Genomic DNA, 25,585 nt, shown 5'->3' with positions numbered 1-25,585 from the left:
CACATCAACAGTGGGCGTCTTTTGCCATTGCGACATTTCTGCAATGTGTAATTTGTGGCAAAATCATTTACGATACAAAGGCATTTAAAATACATGTGTGCATATCATCGTTATATCAGCATTGAATCAGTTTACATACACTGATAATTACTGATACAGATCGCCGGTGCTATTCACCCTCAAGACATTACATTTGATTTCAAGCAAGCCGACAGGATCACTTGGGGACCATCTCTGAATTCCTCTCATGAATTACACATAGCTGAGATAGTTCAGGGAAAGATTGTGGAAGCATGTACTGTGTCTATTCACGGGTATTAATGTCTCTGTGTCTTTCTCTCACTCCCCTCCCCAACACCCAACCCCCCGATCACTTCAGCACCCCAGTTGACACTCCGAACTGAAGTAGTGTTATTAGATCAGTCTCTAACGTAGCGACTCATTCATGAGATCGATCAGCGGATAGCGACGTCCAATTCACACCAATTTTCTAAACGTATTGGATAAATTGTGGTTTTGTAAAGATTCGAAGAGCTGAAGTGATGCTGTTCGTGACTGGAGCAGATTTCAGTTACAATCTAGCTTCTTTGGGCCCGGGAGAGATTAAGGGGGAGCGTAGGATAGTTAGTGCAATGTCTGGCGATGAAGTTTTATGTGATTTCATTACGTCTTCAAGTGAGCGAGAACAGTAAACACAAATGCGATCTCAGTTCGGTTTGTGTGTATTGACATGCCCAGTGCTTTGATCAATGCAAAGTATCCGTACAGAGCCTACAGACTTTCAACACTAGCGTGTTCTCTTTTGATGTATTTAATATACATGCACATTTAAATGTGACATAATGGCAGTTGTTCTGAATATTATATCAATTGCACTCGACGATTCAGTGTGGGGCTTATCTTCAATAGGATTGTGTCAAAGTGATGCAGAATGATCGCTGACAAGCATGCTATGGCTCTCGAGGTTTACAATGCGAAGTGTTTCCTGTTTTCGACACAGCTGTCTAGTACATGCATCCCTGAAGGATGCGGAGACTGATAGCAACGCTTCCTGTCAGTGTGCTGTCACTTGTCAACATCAAGTCCAATTAGTTTTCATATACCCAACACCATAAGAAACGCACCTAACAGAGTGTTTCTTTTTTTCTTTCTCAAATGCAGTTAAAGAGTGCTCGAGAAAAAAACGTTCACGTGGTGCATACTAATCTAATCTAGTCATTCCAATTACGAATTTACAAACGTTAATGTTCTGATACATTGTTTATTTTAAATCAAATATATATGACCTGAAACGGTAGAAACAATACCATACCTTCCTTTGCATGTCGAAGTAAATAACTAGTGTCACATGCATATCTGCATTATGGCGCTGCTATTCTGTATGACACCCCCCCCCCCCCCCCCCCCCCACACCCCCACACCCCGATTTAATTAGTGTCTGATGTACATTCAAACATGATTCAGTTTGGTGGAATAATGGTCCCTTGTTGAATTCAATACATTACATAACATTACAAGAACAATACCGAAACCGGTATAACAAAGGTCCTATACATGTACATAACAATTCATCCAAAATAGAACCTACACCATAGACTGTCTGACGTCCTTTCAAATTTGTAGATCACAAGAAGGACATTGTTTACTTGTTTTTCCGCTTTCACTATCCTGAGAGAGAGAGAGAACATTGGCACGACAAAATTGATTGCGAAATGATTTAACATGTAAATTATTTAAATTGCCTTGACTAAAGTATAAAGAGGTTTTCTGTGACCAAGGCAGAGGTCAAATTACTAAAAAAATCTATAGCATGTTCGTAATGTTATTGACAAAAAAAATGAAAGTCGCTCTTTTGTTTTCCAGGAATACCTCGCAAAGTTCAAGTACCTGTCAGGTCCAAGCCAGGAGACGGGGAACCTCATGTCCCAGAAAGACATGACAAGGGCCATCAAGAATTTCCAGAGAGTCGGACAGATACCAGAGACAGGCATAGTGGATCAGAGGACGATCGAGTTGATGCAGAAACCCAGATGCGGGAACAGCGACGAGAATATCTTCGAGGCAGTACGTCGACGGAGGAAGAGATATTTGTTGGCGCCGACAAAGTGGGAAAAGAAAAACCTCACATTTAAGTAAGTAATGTACGCTACAAATCTTCACGCGACCGTGATCGCGACGCGAAGGGTTCGCGTCGCGGTCGTGATCGAGGAGCAACTTTCTTACATGATGTGAATTTACTTGTCAATGAGTACAGACTTACCAGTGGGTTAGCACTATAAAATCACACAAACACACACACACACACACACACACACACACACACACACACACACACACGCCGCTCTGTAAGTGCAATAACCATGAAAACAAAGTTCAATTCATTTCACCTGGGATCACCTATAGTATGCAATGATTCACAGACCAGAATCATTAACGCATAGGTCACTCCGCGATACTCAGCTGCTGAAACTGTTGCACCTCAGTAGTCCATGTCAGATTTAGTCCTGTGCATACAGAGTTACAGACCAAGAAACAAATATACCTGAAAGCACATGAGACTACACTACTTTGGCAAGTCTAGTTTCTGTTTCAACAGGAAACTTTTGCCTGGGTTTCTCCTATATGTTAGAAAACAATTAGCCTGCTAAAGTCACCACCGGATCGAAAGTGATATGTCCCCATGATGACTTGATAGTGACATTTACACCTGTATCCTACCTAGCCTACACCCTATGATTAGCTATATGATGTACATAATCAACAGAATTGAATGAAAAAGAAGAAGACAATTTAACCAAATAATGTTTTAACATTTTTATTTGAGACTTTATGTTAGTGACTGATCAGGACATGCATACTGTGATACCTTTACGAAATGACTGCTCAAAATTAAAACACTATATTATCAGATGGTGTATCGTAAGACTTGATGTTGCCTACACGTACGAATTTAGCACGAAGTATTATTGACCATATTTGGTAGCGAGGCAATGAGGAAGTGTGACATGTGATCAAAGAATACCAGTACTTATAATGACATTACCAAATATGGAAAGAACTCCATATGTTGTTTTTTTAAGTAATGTACACGCTACAAACGCAAAACCTCAAAAACCGATTTGAATCTTTCCTAACTGAACTAATTCATTTGAATGAAATTGCAACTGTTCGGTAGCACACATTTGTCTAAATAGGTCAAGTCTGGCAACCTGCCCTCTGATGTTGCTAGCTTCTGTTTGTGACCTACTTCCTTACCGTTTATCTGGAATCAGTAAACACAAGAAAACGAGATAACAGCGGCGTTCTTCTGCCTCCCTCCCCCTCTCCGTGCCATCCCCTGTTGGTTTTTAGTGTGAGAATCTCTTCGGATCATTCCACAGACGAGGTACTATTTTGTATGTGTGAATGAATATTCCACACTTAGACCACCAGGCTGCAGTACTAAATAATGTACTAAGTGCGTATAATTATGTTGCCTTCTATCTGCCAGAAATACAATTTTGTGCATGTTCCATGTGAAGTTAGATATCCATACACTACCCTCACCCCTATTGAGAGGATGACATGCAGATGAGGGTCATCAGATCTTTGACATCGGTTGTCTCGGGCAGTTGGAACTAGTGCAAGCATTTACAGCCTTGGTTCAAGTAATTAAGGACATTTGGTCTTGTTTCCAGCAATGAATAGTATCATTAAGGCGATCACTTTACTGAGGATATTTTGTTTGATGATTTAGGAGCCACGTCTGTTTGGTTAGGTCGCTTTTGAAAGAGCTGTGGTATAAATGTCCAGTTTTCGATCAGCTTCGGTGTCATATATCAGTGCGGATGTACACAAGGGGGCAACACGACTCGCCCGAGCCGGCAGGAAAACAGCTCTCAGCCTTGCCGTTCTCCATTAGTCATCTACGTTATAAACTTATGGGAGAATTTCAAAGCAAATCATTTGCAGCCAATCAGAACGCGTTTCCTGCGAGCTAGCCCCGGTACAGAGGGTATTAATTCTCAAATTTACTTCTTAAATTACATCTGCTTCGCGGGTTCCCACAGCAGACTGTCACAGACGTAGTCGCAGACGACAAAAGGACAGGCGGGAAACTTGGTTGGACATGGGACCATCTTGAAGAAGGTCTGTACACATGATGGCGGGGGACAGCACGTCAGGAGGTAACTTGGCTGCCTTTATATGTGGCATGTGTCCTTGTTCAGCGTGGTTGTGATGTATGAAGAGTCATCACAACCTGCATGAATGAGGACATGGGCAGACATACATTCACGGGAAGACTGGAACCCTTGAAGCTACTTCACTGACCCCATCGCCAGCGAGATGATCAACAGGTCTATAACGTAATTAGTGGATTAGAGACGATGCACGCCTGGCCTGACTTCATTGCCAAGTTTCTGTCTACTGCGTTCCTTGAGATAAGCAAATAGTGTGGGATGATGCGCCACGTGGTGTGTGCAGGGCTCTGTGGTGCTAGGTTGATACATTGTGTTTGGAAAGGCTTCTGAACACCGGGTGTCTTGTATTCGAGGATTTATTCGTAAGGGTTTGTTCCAACATGGCGTTGTGTGTCAGCCGTTTAAATTGTCACGTAATTGGTATCTGAAACTACGGTGTATATATTGAAGTACTTCCAGTTATCATTGCGACCACAAATTGACAATGGGGTGTTGTAATAATTTCGTTAAATCATGTTCATGTTTCCTGGTTTCTGTACTTGTTGCTGACAGCATCCATGTTTTGGCGGCAAAACAAACGAGCTCCTCTCTACCCACATCTCGCCCCCAATCTTAAGGTCAGGTCAACCCTCAGAGCTGGCGTGTAACGATACACCATACAGCAGCTACCGTCTCTTAGCGTCAGCTCTCAGCAGTGCTAGGCACCATCCGACCATTCCTTGGTTTAGAATTACGGTTGAAATGAGGCGTGTTCTGACACTGTGAGGAGATTTATGCCCTACGATAACTGCTCATTATGAGTCAGCCTTTTGGCTTATTGCTTGCCTTTGTGATGAAAGCTGTTCACAGATGTAGGTGGTTTACACAATAAAATAAAGCTATGTCTTTGTGAGCACTGCACCGTACAATCGATAGTTGTTGATAACAAATGACACAAACATGATACAGTAAACTATGGTTATAACGAACTCAAAAGGGACCACTAATTTTAGTTCGTAATAACCGTAGTTCGCATATACACAGCATTTATACAACAAATGGTCGGGACTAAAAAATAAGTTCGTTATATCGGTCAGTTCGTTATAAGCGTGTTCGTTATAAAAGTACTTTACTGTACTCTCGTGATGTGAGTTGATGCATTTGCATCGGAATATATCTGGTACGATAGTTGCAGTATTCAACGAATGATGCGTTCATTATTCAGTGCAAATGATCACACATGGTACAGAACAGACATGGTATTAGCATGATATGGTTCAATGCATTTAGATCAAACGTTTGCATCGGAATATATCTGTAAGATAGTTGCACTGTTCAAGGAATGATACGCTTACTGTTAAGTTCAAATGATCACAAATGACACTGAACAGACATGATATTAACGTGATGTGAGTTTATGCATTTAAATCAAATATTTACATCGGAATATATCTGGTAAGATAGTTGTACCCATTGTCCACATGTACAAATGATCTCAAATGACCTTGAACAAACATGGAACTCGGGTGATGAGGGTTGATACACGTATTCGCATGGGGATATATCTGATAATTTGCACTATTCAAGCAATCAAACGCACACTCTGAAATTCATAACTGTCATCTCAATTAAAAACAAATTAGAGAAATAAGTAACAGTAGAAAGTTTGCACGAGGAAAATGCACGATGGTACAGTAGTCCGTGAACCCACATATGTTATAAGTAGCAATAACGCTGAAGGTATCAAGAGAATATCTCAAGCAAACAAGACTAGACACCTACTTAAATATTGAACAGGGAAATTGTTGCATCAGAGGGCATGACGAAACCATCATGATGATAAATGAAGAAATAAAGTTACGGATAGAGTGTTGAAATAAGCAAAGATGTGGAAAAGTGTTTACCACGAAATCCGTGTACATGCTATGCTTTTCAGCGTCGCAGAACATGCACTGAATACCATGTGATTTGTCTGACGCAGGATTAACGTATATCCGATGGCTATTTGCATTCCCACTGATATTTCATATATTCCAAACCCGTGTGTTATTTGAGCTATTGGAGACATATACATCTTGAGGCTTTTCCGAGTTTGTATTTCCGATTTTTCCAAGTTAACGGTTACTTTTCCAGGGGATATTTGGATAGTGTCGCCCTGTTTGTGTACTGAATGAATGCCCACATTCCCACATCAAACAGTATCAGCGGTTCCTTATCACGTCGATGTGTGGCATGGCGCACATATTTATATGAACGCTATCTATCACTGCATCCAGGCCACACATGCACATTTTGTCGGGCAAAAGAAAATTGGATTAAAACGTTACTGGGCTAAAAACAGTCACCGAAACACTGTATTAAGGGTCCAAAACACTCGTGTGATACCCGTATCAAATACATCACCGTCGAATAATCATTTCTTGTTTGTTTAATGTTTAGCTACCATCAGAAAAACGTACGTGTTGATATGTTTAGAACTTCTTCCCCCCCTCTAAGTGATATATTATTAATCATGTGTGAATAATTAGGTTGATAACACGAACCTGTAAAGTTTACTTTGCCACTCTCTGCTCTTACTTTAAAAACAGGATAACAGTCCCATGTATTGTATGCAGCGAAACCTTGTCATACCGGATCACGTTAAATCCCGCCACACCGGTGTCCGTACGTCATGTAACCCCCCCCCCCCACACACACACACACACACACACCACCCACCCCCACCCCCACCCCCACCCCACCCCGTTGTCCGGACTGTTCTGTTAAAAAGCGTTTACTTATATACACCCTGTGAAGATCAGGGTTAAAATAGGCAGCAACCCCTGCTTGTCATGAGAGGCTACCAAGGGGATCGGGTGGTCAGACTCGATAACTTGGTTGATGCATGTCATCGTATCCCAATTACGTAGATCTATGCTCATGATATAAATCACTGGATTGTCTGGTCCAGACTCGATTATTTACAGACTGCCGTGATTTAGCTAGAGTTTTGCTGAGTGCGGCGTTAAGGAAAAAAACTCCAAACAAACATATATACAAAGGATGTGTCTCTTTCTATTGCGTCGTTATTTCAGATATGTGTTAACCCACCGCAGTCCCTGGGAACGGTACTATTCCCATTATGTGGGTTCGCCATATATCTTATGACAATGGTTTTGTCTAGGTTGTTATGACATTGTTTGCATAATAGAGGAAGAAAATACTAATATTACAAAAACTAAAATCTTTGCTACACCTCACGCTGGCGGACGTACAGTGGGAACTTGTATATCACATGAGAAACCCGAACCAATGAGCCGCGTGTTTACAACGAACTTCCTCGTCTGCCCAACCTACAGGAAACACCTTGCAGTCGCGTGGTCCATCCACCAAGTACTAACAATGTAGCCTGTTTGTCAGATCACAAACATCGCCGGACCAGCATCCCCTCGCAAAGTTGACTTCCTGTCGACATAGGTTACTTCCGGTTGTACTGGGCTGATAAGAGTTCTAAACACAACACAGCATGGACTGGTTTCACAGCTCGATTTCAGCTGTATCAGTTAGCGTACCCCAATGATTGTAAACCTACATTATAATGCATGTACTAATAGCATAATATGATTGATATCCTGCTCCGCTATTGATAGGGATTATCAGATATGTCATATGCACATGACATATTAAGATAATCTTTCAAGCAAAGATAAAAATATCCGTATGAAAATTGGAGTATATATTAATACGCGATGAAAGGAAAATTTCATATAAATGTGATTAGCGTATTCATATTTAATGCAAATCTACCTGTCCAGTATGGTGGCACTTCAACCTCTCCATGGGCCAGTCATTTATCAGGATCACTCACAGTCTGGCTCTTGTTAGCGTATCGTCTATCCCTCATCACTTCCACATTCCCTCAATGCTAAAATGGAAGTATCTTTAGTGCCTGATTTGCCCCAGTCGCGAACGATATCGCTGTGAGAATTACCCATTTATCTTTCCAAGTGACTTTTGACATCAACACATGCTTTTCTAATGATGAAGAAAACAGCTTGTGTACACAGGCAGATGGCAATAGGCTGATAATCAGATAGCAGGAAAAAACGTACATGGCCTTGATTATACATACTGGGGAGAAAGCATCACTGTTTTGTCTCTGCACAATATGGACTGTATTTGATAAGAACTGAAACAAAAAATCGGCAATTGCACAACATTCCGAAGCCGTTGATTTCATACACATGGAGTTACTAGCATATGGGCCGTCGTTATATAGCGGGACTTTTACTGAGTGCGGTAAACAACCTACCAAACAAAAGTAGTTTGTATGGGGTCCTATCTGTATTGTAGAATGATTCTGTTGAGGCAAGCGATGTGAGCTCTTTGCACTGTTAAACACTTCCTCATCTCGGTACAAACACAATTGCATCATGTTTGCTTACGTAACTTGATCAGGAAATAGGGTAGTGTTAATATAATGTTCCAGTCCTCTTTGATGCAGATGTTTGTTGTTTAACGCCGCAGTCAGCAAGTTTCCATCTCTAAGAAACCTGTAAATAATCGAGACTGGTACAAACAAACCAGTGGACGATGTTGTGAATAACGCCCACGCCGGCGGGGTACGATGTCACACAATAAGCCGAACATGACTATCCGATCCAATCTTGTCGCCTCCTAAATACGACCTATCGACAAGCAAGAAAGTGTTGGGGATCTATTCTAATGCGGGTCCCACGGGTTTGGATATCTTTCTGTTCGTAAAAGGAAACATTGGTCGAATGTATTATCGTCATGATTATTATTTATTGCTCAATGTATTTGTAATTGTTAAATGGATTCTGGCTTTTGGAACGTCAGTACAATTCCTAAATTACTCATCAGGATTGTGCTTAGAAGGTCCTTGAATGTGTCAGTACTTCCGCGTTAAGAGTTGAACTCTCGCCAACCACAAACTAACACATTGTGAGTGTATAAATGACACAAGGTCATGACGACCTTTTTTGCAGAGAGTTGGGCTTCAATACCATGTCCCAATTTAAAATCCTCATTTACGAAACAGACTGTGAAGCCATTACGACAGCAGTGCCTGGCGCAAGCAGTGAGAAACCGCAGCCACTCACTTCCTGCTTTAAAGAACCGTCGTTATTTCGAGGAATAACGTGCTTGAGATTAAGCGATATATCAACCAGGCTACGTGTCTAATGATGTTCCATTACCTGCGGCTAGAATATCGCAGGTCCAGGGTATTGGCATATAGGTCAATTTCATGAACTACTATTCTAGAAATGAAAGCTTGTCATCTGTAATTGAATATCCATTCTCACAATACTTTAACAGCAGTGGACACGAGAATGTTGGAAAAGAAGGGTCAGATATAATGATGATGATGATGATGATGATGATAATAATAATAATAATCATTGTCAGTGGACGCCCAGCTTTTGCACAAACAGTATCGTAAGGGACATGATGGAATGGCTCGATCCTTATACTACCGTCTTCGCCATGCGTGGTGCATCCATGGCACGACCCAGAATATCGAGGGCGTCATGGAAAATCATCAATAAACAATCTTCCTGATAGGCCCAAAAACGGCCCCAGACCTATCCAGGCCAACAAACCGGATATTGTTCTTTTGGATTAATCCAATGAAATCATATATAAATATATATATATATTTAATCATTTAATGTTCTCTCACTAATGTAATTGACACGAACCAGGAAAAATATGGCTCTTGCATCCCAAGTACCAATTTGACCGACTCCACATTGTTCCTTAGGGTTGGTACCTCCAAATCAGTTGACTGACACTGGGAGAGTACCGGGTTTGCTGCCAGGGATACAGCCCCTCTGACGATCTGAGTCTTCGGATTCTCCGAAAAGTTCTAAGTGGGTTCGACAAGGCAGCGCTTCCTGGGAGAAGCTGTCGATGTCGGGGCTGCGTGTAGAGGGTCAAGGGCCCTGGGCAGATGATGAGCCTAACCAGCCTGACTGTGCCAGGATCACCCAAACCCTCTTTGCTGCATTTTTTTCAAGGATGATAATAGACACATCTGAGTAAATTGTCATGTCCTGCTATCAATATGGTGTATATGCAATAGGCAACTCTAATTATATTTTTTTTAAAAACAGGTAAAAGAGCAAAGACGATAAAGTTCTGCAGCTAGCTGTATGCAACAGATTACTGCATCAGTGTGCAGTGACTAACCTATGCATTATATTAAAGGTGATGTTCTTGTTACGATCGCGAATTCCAACAAAGTCACGTTCCTTGAGCGGGCACCATGACTTTGGAGGGATGCCAGCAACACTAAATGGAATATTTAATTGATTACTCCTATTCTGTCAGGTTCAGACTATGTCGCCCCGAGGTTCAAATTACGTAGGTAGGATAATGAAAGAACAACATCCGCTACTTAGCTATACCTTCAGCTAAAAGTTCCACCTTGATTAACGCACACACCTGGGGGAGGGTGTACACATATATCACAATCTGTCAGGTCGGAGTATAGTATACGGAGACAAATACATGTACGCCGTTATGGCCAATGTTGTACTTGTATGGTTGAAAGAGGTGAAGGTGAAATGGGGTTTAACGTCTCGTCCAAGATTATTGCACATATAGCGACGTGCATGTACGTGTGTGTGTGGCTGCTTGTACTAGTTCGGACTGATGCCGATTTATAGTGCTAGCTCACAGAGATACCATCCCGCAGTTTAACATGAATACCCCACTCAGACACAGTATACCGACTCCGAGTCGACCAGTCCTTGTTTTAGTCCCTTAATTCCGAGCGCCAGACAGGGTACCATCTTGTATTGTCTTTTGGTATGACGCGGACGGGGATCGAACCCCGGACCTTCCGCTCTCCGGGCGGACGCTCTACCACTAGACCACGGAGGCGGTCGTATGGTATAAAGACGTCCGAAATGTGGAATGTGAAAAGGAAATCCTTATCTGATTTAGATTTATGCAATGGTAATTGTTATATGTCTGACACACCCACCTACATTGACATCAGTGTCACAGTTAACGTATGTATCGTAACGTGGTCGGATTCCAATGTATCGTAACATAGCCAGATACCGATGTACCGATGTATAACCAAGTATATGCCGATGTATCGTAACATGACCAGACATGATGTATCGTAACATGACCAGACATGATGTATCGTAACATGACCAGACACCGATGTATCGTAACATGACCAGACACCGATGTATCGTAACATGACCAGACACCGATGCATCGTTACATGACAGACACCGATGTATCGTAACATGACCAGACATGATGTATCGCAACATGACCAGACATGATGTATCGTAACATGACCAGACACTGATGTATCGTAACATGACCAGACACCGATGTATCGTAACATAACCAGACATGACGTATCGCAACATGACCAGGCACTGATGTATCGTAACATCACCAGACACCGATGTATCGTAACATGACCAGACATGACGTATCGCAACATGACCAGACATGACGTATCGAAACATCACCAGACACCGATGTATCATAACATGATGTACCTCCTTTAATTCTCAGCGTTTGTTAAACTTGTTGAAGGGATCGCCTCAAGTGTATTTCGTTTTGTGATAAGTCAAAAGCAAGTGTATGTAAGCTCCATGTAAAACCGTTGGTCCAGATGCAGGCAAGGTCACACTGAACAGAGGACTGAGCACACGGAACGTAGCGTGTCATGTGTTGCACTTCACATGTATAAAAGAGAAATCGATATGACGACAAAGCAGGAAAACAAACAGGGTATCATTGTTTAATCAGACTGATGCAATTTCGCTGTCACATTGTATTGGATTGATCAAAGCGGACGAACTGCTGAGGGTTGCTCGATTCTACATATAGCACTGCCAGATGTCCGTTGGTCATCGAGACGAGACAGTGCTGCAGCGTTAGAGCGCCACCATGTCGCCTCACGCCGTGTCTATACCGTACTGAAGACAGTGGAAATACTGAATAGAAGATGTAATGGCCAGATGTGTTCAAACACCAAGAACTGGAGATTTAGGGGATTGCCGCCGCTATCTGTTAATGGTATTCAATGATATTCTTTGGTTTTTATATCTGAAACATCTTGTCCGAAAAGGGAACCATCAATTTGATGTACAGGATGGGTTCTATATTCGAGTGTAATGTCAGCCGTTCGCATAACCCTAGTCGCTGACACAAATACAAAAAATAATCTAATATAACCCACGCAAGTCTATGATAGTTGTCAAGTCTGTATTACTGCAGTTCTGAAAATGAAGGTCTCCGGGCTCCATTGTATTTTGAAAGATAATTTAGTAACCTTTTCTGTAAAGATTTATTAGAGACTAGACGGTAGCCTTGTTTACCCAAGTTTTGAATAAAAGCGACACAACTCTCTCTTCTAAAACCATATGGAGAATGGTCCGTCCATACTACAAAGAATATTAAATTTTGTTTCCGTTATGCTGACGACTGTGTACGTGTTGCACAAAGTAAGATGGTTTTCACCCAAGTTGTACATTCCACAACGACTGAAGTAAAATAAATGTGAGCCACGCCATCTGGTATGAGGTTAAAGTTCACGGGCGTCGTTTATCTTCCCACTGAACTTAGTACAATATATGTACTTGGATGCCGACCTTGATACTGGGCATGAATTAGTGTCGAGCTTGACAGTGTTAATTGTCCTTACTGTCCCGCCAACACGTGCGTATGTCTTTAACATAACCAACATGGCTGCCTGCTGCCTGCATAGACAGATGGTGGCTAATCTCACGATGTATCTGCAGATTGTCTGCAGACTTTATGTAGACTGACAACGGACTGTGGTGCCGCGAGAGGGAGTAGACTGCTATGCTTCTCTGATATGCCCAGTATCTAGCTGAGTTAGGTTAGATTTAGTCCCGCGGCATGAATGGAATTTCGAAATATATTTACTAAAAGCTTAGGCAAGTCCAGATCAAACTAAACCACGTCTAGTTTCCTTGATATGAAAACGGCAGAAGAGGAAAGGTGCTTTTTATAAAAAGAAATTACAATTATTTGAAAGGAATGTTTTAATAATCTAAGTGTTGGTCTAGGTTACACTGACATAGGGCTGTTCAGTGACGCAGCCTGCGGGTGTGTGGTGCTTTCTCTCAGAAATTCCAGGAATAAAAGAAGTTTCAACTTCGGGAATAAAGTCAACTTTTCAAAATAACAATGCTTTACAACTGAAAGGCCTACGATCTATGGTGAATTTGGGATGTAGATGATATATTTACCACAACATGCACGGCAGAACATGAATAATTTTACATGCACAAATAATTGTATATAGATAATTGCTTTTCCCGCCCTTAGTATCTATAGACACAGGGTCAAATTTCAAATGGGCAAACAAAATATAACTTGAAGGTATTTTCGGCATCAAATTAAACGTGCTTAAATATTGTCAAACCATTACCGGTAAGCTAAAACACTACTTAGTTTAAACGTTAGTATAGATTGTTGTTAGAGAGACACAGTCCATGCCTAAAACCATGACTGTAGCTTATACGTCTAGTTAATACCCCTAGATTTCCTGCCACACCCCACCGTCCCCACCCTAAGCCACGAAGGGGCACAAGTGTCATTGTACACATAGAATCTTCCGAAAGATGCTTCACATTTCGACAATCCCTTGTTCAGCATAAATGCACAATAGCTTGATAAATTCACCAACCGGAGCCAACTCCCATATGCACATATGACTGCAACAGTAGTTGGCAACAAAGTATATATATTGCTAAGTGCACAATCACCTCCCTGTCCATATGCATGCTGGGGCGACCCACCCTTACAAAAATACAGCAAAGCCAGGCTGTTGAACTTTCCACATGCGTCGCTTGTGAACCTGCGGCGAGAAATATGTTGAATGTTGACAGGCACACGGCTGTCTGCTCAGTGCCAGGGTTTGTGTCCCCCCCCCCCCCCCCCCCCCCCCCTTCTCCCCCCTCCCGTCCCACCTCAACACCCCTCTCAAGTGGCATTACTAGTGCTGTAGGCCACCCCGTGCTGGGGAGAAATCAATGAAGTCCATACACCATTTCCACCGCTGCCACTCGCCCTACTAAACGACAGGACTGCCCCATGATCTTCATTACATTGATGTCAAATCGTTTAGTTTATGTATTTTCCTGACATTGACGTATGCAACAACAAGCGACTAAAGATACTAACGTAAATAATTTGCGGACATTTAAATCACATTCGGTTTCCATCTGGTTATTTATAAGGGTGGGAGAGGAATGTTCAATCGTTGTCCAATTCAGCATCACACCCACACAGTATTGCCTACGAGACAAAATCAATTGAAACATGCATCTGGGAAACAGACGGGTACAGCGGCAGATCATCGCCATCATCCCCAGCTCCCTGTCTCTTGAGGGGGATTGCATCACCAAGTCAACCCCAGAACCTCCCATGTGTTTTCCATTACAATGCCAACGCTCCTGTGATACCAGAGACTGTTATTCAGAGCCCCCAGCGCGGAGGGGGAGCGGCCTCGCCATACGCTCTGCCAGCTTCATATTTGCTGGGACGTTTCACCCTAGCTCAGTCTGTGGGCTTGGTATATTTGTTGGAATGGGATATATGGAGGTTATTTTGAGACAATTCGTTGAATGCATTGCATCCGTGGGAGTTTATTGGGCGATGGGGCTGGGTTAGTAGTGTTAGAGCATAATACCCTGGAATCGTGTAGAGTTCCCCTGATGTTCGTCATGTTATTGTACAACTGTTCTTCTCTTTGTGTGGTTGCTATGTGAAGGCTGTGTATATTTCAGTAGATCAATTTCCTGAGTTTTAAAGGGTCTTTGGTGGCGCTTTGTATAGAAATGAAATTATTCATAAATAAAGGAGAAGTATTTGAGACGAAACGTGACATCCCATGTGACTTTCAGATTCAACAATTCTCAACGTATAAACGCATCCGTACGCACGTCAGATGAAGTGATTTCTCAAGCAAATCAATGCAACTGACGGAGGTGTGTGGGTGGCGAAATATGTTATATTAAAGCTTATCGCATACTTGTAACAACATTACTATGTCAATAAACGGTTATTGTATGAAAGCAATTAGTGAATTGTCTGGAAACAATCCAATTTCGTTCACATGCTGCAGTTACATCATATAACACACCTCTTGTTTCTTCTGGTGTCTCGCTTGTATCTATCAATTATATAATTAATTATTTTCTCTCTCTCTCTCTCTCTCTCTCTCTCTCTCTCTCTCTCTCTCTCTCTCTCTCTCTCTCTCTCTCTCTCTCTCTGTGTGTCTCTCTCTCTGCATCCATTTTCTAATACTGAAATATGTCAATATATCTCCCTCCTGATCAATACATGTGACCGAGACAACGGAATGCAACTTCTTTACCGCTTCATCTTCTTCTTCAGGATGATCAACTACACGCCTGACATGCGACCGGAGCAGGTTCAGACAGTCATCCACAGCGCCTTCAAGGTGTGGAGTGAGGCCACTCTCCTCACTTTCACCGAGGTGATGCACGGGGATGCTGACATCATGATCCAGTTTGCCAGCAGATACCACCAGGACGGATACCCATTTGATGGAAAAGGTTTCATATTCTTCAAATTCAAATATCTTCTCCGAAACCGTGCTGACAAACATGCACATTAACGTATTCATGTTAGACCATCTTACTGATACCGAAAATGAGGGATTTTAAAACATCTCGCTCTCGACGCAATCCATTTAAGCAGAGTTCATTATAGACTTAGTCAGTATTTAACTACATCTTATTTATCCATTATACAATTTTCTGGCTATTTTATGGCATCGTGTGGCAACATTGACAAACATGTTTATGACTGGAAATTCCACAGAGAAATTGCAGATTACATCTCCGAATTTATTGATAGGTTAGGTGAAATTAGGATGAACATCGCGTCCAATATTATTGCACTTATATAGCGACGTGCATGCATCTGGCTGCATGTAGTGCCGATTTTATTGTCATTGCCCACTGAGATACCATGCGGCAGCTTAACATGGATACCCTACTGAGACACAGTATAACGACACCGAGCCGACCAGTCCTTGTTTTAGCCCCTTAATGCCGAGCGCCAGACAGGGTAACAACAAGTGCCATCTTTTAATGTCTTTTGGTATGACGCTGCCGGGTATCGAACCCAGACCTTCCACTCTCTGGGTGGTCTACCACTATACCGCGGAGGCGATCAGTTACCCAGGGAGCCAGCGCACTGTTTCAAGTTAATGATATGTTAAAGTGTGAACTTGAAAATGTGTCACTAAGGATAGGCTTGCATCCGTTTGCAAGTGCATTCCGAGTCATGCTTATATCGTCAAGCGGCTTTACGTGTAAAGGGAGAAAACTCGATTTCGGTTTTTGGGATCGGGTAGAATACAGTTTACGTTGATGTTTATTTTACGAAAAAATTATTTTGTATTTTAGGTATGATCCTGGCTCATGCATTTTTCCCTGGAGACGGCAAGGGAGGTGACACACACTTCGACGACGATGAACATTGGACGTATAACTCCTCTGATGGTAAGTGAGAGATGCATCCGTAAAATCTGCTTTTTATGCAATTCCTTCTTCCGTGAGTTTGTTGTTTAACGCCACACTCAGCAATATTCCAGCTATATGACAGCTGTCTGTAATTAATCGAGTCTGGACCAGACAATCCAGTGATTGACATCATGAGCATTGGTCTACGCAATTGGGATACGATGATATGCGTCAAACAAGTCAGCGAGCCTGACCACCCGATCTCGTTAGTGGCCTTGTAGACAAGCATAGTGGCCTGTTATAACGGCATGGGTTTCTGGGTTACACCCTATGGGTTGCCTTGGTTGATTGCGTTTCATCGCTACAGCAGCGTGGGACGTTGCTCAAGTCACTGGTCCTCGATTTTATACAGGCTGATTGAAGTATATCTGAATGTTGCCTTCAACAACAATGGAACTGAGTTAAAACACCCTCTTTATGTTTGTTTTGTAGGTGTGGATCTCTTCATGGTAGCAGCCCACGAGTTCGGTCACGCCCTTGGACTGGCCCACAGCACAGAGCCCGGGGCCCTCATGTACCCATGGTATCAGGGTTTCCAGAAGACGTTTGCACTACCTCATGATGACATCAGGGGCATACAGAAACTATACGGTCAGTGCTGTCTGTAGATTCACCGCAGCCATTTCTTAGACATCTTCCCGAGGCAAGATCGTTAACTGACTATAAGAGACCAGTTTCCACCCTTGCCGAACTTGGCTGGTATTATGGGGTTACATTTTGACTGGGCTAACGAATCTATGCATAGTCCAATCAAAATCGCACAACGAATTCGAAATCCGGTTCGTAAACTGTCGTGCTCATTTCGGTCGATTGGAGGATTTGCAAAGCATGTGCACCACCAACTCGTTGTGAACAGATATTTTCAAGGTGCTCATGTGATTTGATGCACTTCGCGATGTAAGACCCGTTTTATCACAATATAGATCTCAATATAGATCTTGATTATCGATCAGATCGGACGCCGCCATTTTGTTTGAATCAAATTCAAATGATACGATAGATGCAATCTCATTGGTCCATAGGAGAGGTTTAGAAGGGACATAACTCGTAATACCACAGGTTGTGCTACGATCGAGCCCAGAAGTTCCTGCCTAGTTCGGCAAGGGTGGAAACCTGGTATTTTAAATTCAGTTAACTCTCTTGCCTCGGGAAAATGTTTCTTAGATAGTAAGTGGGATTTGGGGTTTATCAAAACGTTACCAGGCCGAAAACAGTCGTTGAAAGACTTGCAAACTTTAAGCCAAAAACACAACTATGATGCCCAAATAACTATTTCTCGTTTGTTTAGTTTTTAGCCACCATCAAACACGGTTATATACTTTCTTTTGCCCAGCAGCTGATGTGAACGATGTTGTTGTGAGGTGAAGGCAGTTGGTTGTCAACTTACTCATTTGAACTTGCAGGGTTCAAAATTATGGAACTACCACAGAAGCCTACAGTGAAGGTGGTCACAAACGCCACAGTGACCAAGAGCAAGGAACCGGATGAAGAGACACCGAGGGTGGACATTGACACGTCTAAGCCAGCTGACCCATGTGTCCACTCGTTCGACGCCATCACTGTCATTAGGCAGGAGGTCTGCCTCTTCATCGGGAAGGTGAGAAGATAGGCTATGTAATTAAAGATGTAACGTTAAGGCGTTGATAGACATGGAAGGATTCAAACGGCCGTCTGTTCATTATGAAGTAGTAGGGCGATGGGGTGGGCTGGTGGTTAAAGCGGTCGCTCGTCACGCCGAAGGCCAGGGTTCGATTCCCTGTCGTGATGTCGTGTGTTGAGCCCATTGTTGAGCCCATTTCTGGTGTCCCCCGCCGTGATATAGATTGAATATCGCTACAGGCGTTGGAACCCCAACCCAGTATGTAGCAATGTAGCAATGATTCGTGTCACACTTACGATTCAAATAATATGGGGCATATACAATGAAACAGTAATGAATTAATACACAAGGATGACATGTCATCAGAGTTGCGTCCCTTAGACCTGTCAGGATCCGGTAACCGTGATCTGCATAAATTCGGGCTTTCTTCACACACTGGGCATTTACATTTAAACAATGCATAACAGATAAATACAGAGTTGCGTCACCCAGACGCGTCAAGATTCGCAAACTGTTACACTTGACACGCCCTTTGATGACAATTTGTTCAAACGGACTTTAACCCAAATCCACCACTCTCACAACAAGCACACAACGACTTGAAACGTTTGGCTATGATCTATAATGTATTCATATAAATGGATATCCTCATTTTCAGTTTTTCTGGCGCTTGGATTCGCGTCATATACTACGGGACCCTGTCCACATACACAAGTTCTGGTACGGGCTTCCAGTGTCAGTAGATCACATAGATGCTTTGTACGAAAGACCAACCGACGGAAAAATAGTCTTCTTCTCAGGTAAGCCATGAAGCAAACTCTTTTTAATAACCACATGATTAGGGAGACAAAACATGAGTTGAAATGGTGTTAATGAGATCAAGAGAGCCAGGGTAATTACGGTATCGTCTTGCGTGTCTGCGTTTCCAGGATCCGCGCGTATTTTTGCCAGGATCCGCTGATCTGTAACCACCACAATACCCAGGCACCATACCCGTCCACAAAACTGGTATTTGTCTGTGCCTTGTTTCTTGGTGGCCGTTCTACCGTTGATGTAACCGCCTCCGTGGTCTAGTGCATAGTGCGTCTGACCTGAGGGCGGTTGGTCGGTGGTCGGTGCTCGGCATAAGGGGCTAAAACAAGGACTGTATGTCGCTGCAAAAGTATAACGCAACGTTTCACCTCACTTCATCTTTTAATATATATATATATATGGATATATATTAATACTATATATGGGTGACTGGCAACCGAGACTGACATTTGTGTAACCAAAACGCGCCTTTAATGCTTTATGAGACGGTCGGGTAGCCTAGTGGTGAATGCGTCCGCTCCTCACGCAAGAGGCCCGGTTCTATTCCCCACCTGGAAATGATTCTTGGTGCACCCGCCAAGGTATTGGTGAAATATGCCGAAAGCAGCGTAAAATAATATTCACTCAGTCAATACGATATGGACAATGCGTATTCAGACACTATCGAAACTAGCTTCACTATTCACCTCTCTATTCCTTCAGGTGACAAACACTGGGTGTTCAACGCCAACTATCTTGAAGCGGGCTACCCGAAGGAAGGCCGCCCGATCACGGAGCTGGGTATTCCCCCTGATGTGAAGAAGATAGACACGGTGTTTGTGTGGGGGTTCAATAAACGTACATACCTGGTGAGCGGGGACATGTACTGGAAACTAGACGAGAACAACACCTACGTGGAGTACGACTACCCCCGCGACATGAGCATCTGGCGCGGAATCCCTATCCCCATCGACGCTGCCTTTCAGTACTGGGACAGTAAGTGTCACCTAGAATCCCTTTCACAGTGGAGCCTTTCTACCCTCGCCCCCTCCCAACACACACACGCCGCACGCGCACACACACATCATGTCGATGCCCTGTCTTAACTGAAATCATACTTCCTTTATCTCGAGTTACGATTAACTAATAGATTATGTTGTCCTTGGAACTTCGAGACTACCAGGGTGCAATATATACTCATTTTAGAGCTATGAAACGAGTTATCTCCCCTTATCAGTCTCCTATGGTACTTGTTGTTACACTGTCTGGCGCTCGGCATTAAGGGGCTAAAACAAGGACTGGTTGGCGCGGAGTCAGTATACTGTGTCTCCGAGTGGGGTATTCATGTTAAACTACGGCATGGTATCTCAGTGAGCTAGCACTTTAAATCGGCATTAGTCCGGCCTAGTACAAGCAACCACACATACACACGTGCATGCACGTCGCTATATAAGTGCAATAATCTTGGACGTGACGTTAAATCCACTTTCACCTCACCTCATCATTAATTCAAGTGAATGCTTTCAATGGCTGCATTCTTTCAATTGTGTCATCTCAATTCATATCAAACGAATTCATTTAGATGTTTGCCGCCGACATGTAAACGCAACGTTGCATAAAGAAAAGACACCAACCTTTTTCTCACACATGGCCATTTTTATTCTTGCAGAAAAGACGTATTTCTTCCAAGGCCAGAATTACTATGAGTTCTATGACTTGAAGATGCGTGGTCGACGAGGCTATCCTAAATCCATAGCTAAAGACTGGCTCAAATGCTCAGGAGCGCAAATTCAATATTCGTTACCGAACAGATTCCAAGGCGCAGCACCATCTATATCCGGTCACGTGATCCTCATACTCTCATGCTTATATTTCTTATATCATCAGTCACATTAGTGGCGAGCAGTTGTACGCCTTGTCGGTTGTAATTGTATGTTAGTTCACACGTCGCCTTTAGATCATAGCACCTCAAATTAGCCTTTCGTTATATTTGCTGTCACCAAGGAAGTATTTTGGCCATATTGAGATTTGTCATTAAATATACAGTATTATGATGTTTGGCCAGAAGATCTTCACTTGTTGGATTCTTTGTGTTATTGAAAGATGGATGCATATTTTATTGGCTCTTAAGAGCCAGACTAAGAAAATACTCGTGTTGATTTGATTCTTGATAAGATAATGTAAGTAATGGTCATATTTATTTATTTCATTTTTGTACATAATGTTCCGAAATATTCTTTTGTTTGTTGTACTCGTTGTAATCATTTCGGATTTCTAGGGTATTGAGATGGTCTGTGTGCATCCACAATACCTCTCGGAGTAGAGAGAATAGAGTTTATATAATGTTATTGGATGCACACTGTTTCTAATTCTCTAACTGTGCAGTAGATATTTGTACATCTTCGGCATGAAAACAAGAATAATGAAACATAAATTAAGTTGTTTTTTAATTTTGAAAAAAATATATGATGAAGGTGAAGCTGCCAAGCTTACCGCTAGATGATTTTAATAATTTTTTAAAACATGGTAAACAAGTCAAGGATGACGAATATGTAAAAACATTCTCTGTGGGTTCTGTTGTCCTGTGTCCACCTGTGTGTCTACTGTAAGACGTTGGCAACTTTGAAGACGTTGCCGGGACGTCATGGCGACTACACCGACCAAACGGAGAAATAAGGCCAATCAATGAGGCACACACCTCTTTGTCGTCAGGCTAATTTATTCTCATTTCCATCCAACATGTTATTCAAGATCATCTGAAATGGCTCAATCGCATCCTGCCAGGAACAATGAAAACAGGAGGAATATCAGGAGACAAAGGCGATTATTTTAGTTACAAATATGTCCGCCTTTTCTTGCCATGTACCGTCATCGCCACAGCTACCGTATAATCGTGTATGTAATTAATGATAGACACTAGGTTGTGTTTCGTTTAGCAATGGTGCCAGCTTGACCATATCTACTTCATACATCTTTGCTTAGTATCTATCGTTATAACATTATTTCTGCATGCGTATTGCAATACTCAATCTGGTCTTATGTGATATTCCAAGTGTGGATGCTTGTTTGTGGAGTAATGATGTTATTATAATTGGTAAATACTATTAATGTTATTTCGTGACACTGACTTTTTTATATGGCCAAATATTAGTAGTATGCGCATTATAGAAAACTAGAATGTCTCTAGCTGTCTTTGTAAATTCACAACTGCCCGGACAAGTCAGTTTGTAGGAATATCGCTATTTCGTTTTTGCTCAATTATGTTCTTTCTAGTCTCCCGTAGACTGTGGTAACCTGGGCAATACTCATCGTATGTGTGTGTTGCATTGTTCAATATACGGTAATCTTTATGTGCCAAAATTGTAGAACGGATGCATGTTTTGTAAAGGTAAAAAAATAATAACAACTGAATTTCAAAGAGGATTGCTTATGGTGATCCAGGTGATGGACTTCGTTCTACAATTTTAAAAACTAGGAAGAATCCCAGCAAATGTGTACTTGTAGATTTTTTGTGTATTTGTCCCCACTGCCCTCCCGTATAACTATGGTGCTGATGTTTGCGATTTCAGTAGCTAGCTTGCTCTCCATAGATGCAATACTCTCATAGTGTAAAACTGTTACACAATAATACACAGTATATTTTGTGAAGAGACGGTTTAAGGGTATGTCTATATTTTGTGTTTGAGATGGTGATTATACGGGCTGTGCGATTATGTTTGATTTAAAATTCGCTGGGATGTTGATAATATTAATAGCGAAATATGATTATACATTGGGCTTGAGAGGAATAATCCAACGGCCTGATCGAGCTTTAAGTGTCCATTGGACTTGTGTGGGTATTATTGGAAATGGTGCTGTTCGGAGATGAGACGTTTGTTATCGCAGACGTTACGATTTTAATAAAGGATGGTGGTCTTGGTGGGAATATCGTGTTTGGTTTAAAGTTACATTGAAGTGAAGGTAGAAACTGGGCTTTTTGGTAATAGATTCCTTTCTATCTCATATGTTTTATTGACGATGGTTCTAAAACGAACGACTGAAGAACATGATCTTAAGTTATTATTATCATTCTGAAGACGATAATTCCCCATTTCCATATATTCAGTCTGCAACGTCATTTATGACGTATTGTAAATATTCATCACAATCATAATGACGTTTGAGTACGTCAGCATCTTTTCACGTCTGTCACGTTAATACATGTATTCACATTTTCACCGTGTTGCTTGAGAATGTGTACACTGTCCATATTTTCTGTAGTACTCTCCGAACCCAGTCTGTGATTACACATGCGTACATATACGTTATGATAAATATAACCTGACCAAGGTGTAGCTTATTTTAGGATGTCTCCGAACTGTTCCGGTGCAAGCTATAAATGAAGCATCACTTATTGGTTTTAGTATGAATGTATCTTTCACATGTAGTGCCACAGTGCTGATGAGATTATCATTTATATATTATATATACAAGATATATAAGTTTTGATGTAGACCCGCCTAGCGATTCGTATAATGTGCTTTCATTTCCCCCCAAAACCGTCCTTCGTAGCCCACACAACGCTCATACTAGTACATAGACTTAGAACTGTAGACACTGGAACCCTGTTTAATCCGGATATTGATAAACTGTCAATTCCACACACGGACGATACCTATGAGGAATATCTATGTCCAAATGGACACCACTCACCCATTAGGGACCGACTATTTCAATTCTTATGTTGGTTTGGGGGATTTTTATGGAGAGAAAAAATGTCACCGAAGGTTCTTTAAAAAAATATGCTTCAGGCTGTTAATTTTGAAATTTAAAAAGAATTGCCTGCCACAAGAATGACATTGTTGAAAGGTGGTTTTCAGTCTAAAAAGTTTTATTTTTAAAAAATCGTTTTTTGTACGCTGTAGCTGAAAGAATATTTCGATAAAAAATCATCCCCAATCCACCCCGACCCACCAAAAGATCGGTCCCTTAATGAGTCACCCATTAGCACGGAAGACGTTTCAGTGGTAAGTGTACTCTCTGGATTAGAGGGGTCCCACTGTATGCAACCAGTTCCATGTAAGCTCCCGCGGTGTTAGACTTGGTGACGATATAATGGTGCTTTTTGTTGAGGATGTCACACACAGTCGTGTGAGTGTTTGCTATGTTTATCAAGACACAATGTTAATAGTGTGTTACTGCAACACATGTGCGAGTGCGGTATCCAATATAGTGTTAGACGTTCCTTTAGTTGGTGCCTGAAACGATATTGTTGAAGAGCAAGAACCAATTCCTGAGTAAGTCTGTCTGAGTTCTGGGTGGGAAATCCAGGAGCGGCCTGAAGCATTCCACAGTAGTAGAGACCATTCTTTTACACTATAATATTACTACTGCCGCACTCCTTCTAATGTAACTGTGCACTTGATGTACGATGTATTCATTAATTGGATTACGTCATATCTAGTGAGTGTAGAGCGCAGTAAGGGGTCATTAGCTCTTCGATTGTAATCTTAAGGAGTAAGCGTATATACTGATGGATTAAAATAAAGGAACGCTTAACAGCATGGAAGGAGCATCTCCACTGTTGTATACAATATCAATAATACAAATGAACCAGATTGGATGTGTTTTCCCTGGTGTGTTGTTGAACAATGTTTGGGACGTGCGAATATGTAAAACCATGTTCTTCTTTACATCCGTTCCATTATATTTTGTCAACAGTATACATGAATAATACTTATATTAAGTAATAAGGTTTTTCGCGATTTGTTTTATATAACTGAATCGATCAAGTGCGGTACGTTGACGCTTGCTATGGCACATGCGTGTGACAGTATGTAGATATGAAAACTTCCTGAATGTGAGTGTAAAGTAACTATTTTTGTTTCTTGTAAAGCCTAAGTAAGTCTTGGTTACGCTGTCTTGGAATGTATTTGTATCATGTCATGAGGATGCACCCTAAGAAGCACGGTTATCTCCCCTTGAGGGCGGGTTCGCATTGTGCTGTCGTGTCTACACTCGCTGTTTGATGATGTATTTTGAGCTTGCTTGGAACTATGTTCAGAAAGCCACATCTCTGCAAATAAAGTTTAGTCAAACTTATTCCCTGTGTTTCTATTTGTTTCAAGTAGCTTGACTGAATTCTCGTAGTTTGGTTTGTTGTTTAACGCCGCACTCAGCAATATTCCAGCTATATGACGGCGGTCTGTAGAGAATCGAGACAAGACAATCCAGTGATTGACATCATGACCATCGATCCACGCAGTTGGGATCGATGACATGTATCAACCAAGTCAGCGAGCCTGACCACCCGATCCCATTAACCGCCTTTTACGACAAGCATTGTCGCCTTTTACGGCAAGTATGGGTTGCTGAAGACCTATTCTACCCCGGAATCTTCACGGGTCTCGTAGTGTGGTCATGAGTAAGTGTGAGTGAGTGATGCGGTTTGGGCCAGACAGCAATACTTAACCTAGTTGACGGAACCTGGA

At 42.0% G+C, this 25,585-nt stretch overlaps 1 protein-coding gene across 1 annotated transcript in view; it reads left to right on the top strand.

Moving 5' to 3' along the window:
- Window positions 1-25,169, top strand: part of LOC139456473 (matrix metalloproteinase-17-like) — a 47,711-nt gene extending 22,542 nt beyond the window's left edge. The window contains exons 2-9 of the mRNA XM_071238205.1: window positions 1,864-2,132; window positions 15,567-15,748; window positions 16,607-16,702; window positions 17,156-17,314; window positions 18,127-18,320; window positions 18,982-19,123; window positions 19,839-20,111; window positions 20,785-25,169. Coding sequence (XP_071094306.1) covers window positions 1,864-2,132; window positions 15,567-15,748; window positions 16,607-16,702; window positions 17,156-17,314; window positions 18,127-18,320; window positions 18,982-19,123; window positions 19,839-20,111; window positions 20,785-21,011 — 1,542 coding nt within the window. The 3' untranslated portion in view covers window positions 21,012-25,169. The remainder of the gene's footprint in view (window positions 1-1,863; window positions 2,133-15,566; window positions 15,749-16,606; window positions 16,703-17,155; window positions 17,315-18,126; window positions 18,321-18,981; window positions 19,124-19,838; window positions 20,112-20,784) is intronic.
- Window positions 25,170-25,585: the final 416 nt, after the last annotated feature.

The sequence above is a fragment of the Haliotis cracherodii genome, unplaced genomic scaffold, assembly GCF_022045235.1.
Source record: "Haliotis cracherodii isolate W230 unplaced genomic scaffold, xgHalCrac1.p SCAF_11, whole genome shotgun sequence".
Classification (NCBI taxonomy): Eukaryota; Metazoa; Mollusca; class Gastropoda; order Lepetellida; family Haliotidae; genus Haliotis; species Haliotis cracherodii.
The sequence above is the reverse complement of the archived record's forward strand: the minus strand, read 5'-3'. Positions and strand labels throughout refer to the sequence as shown.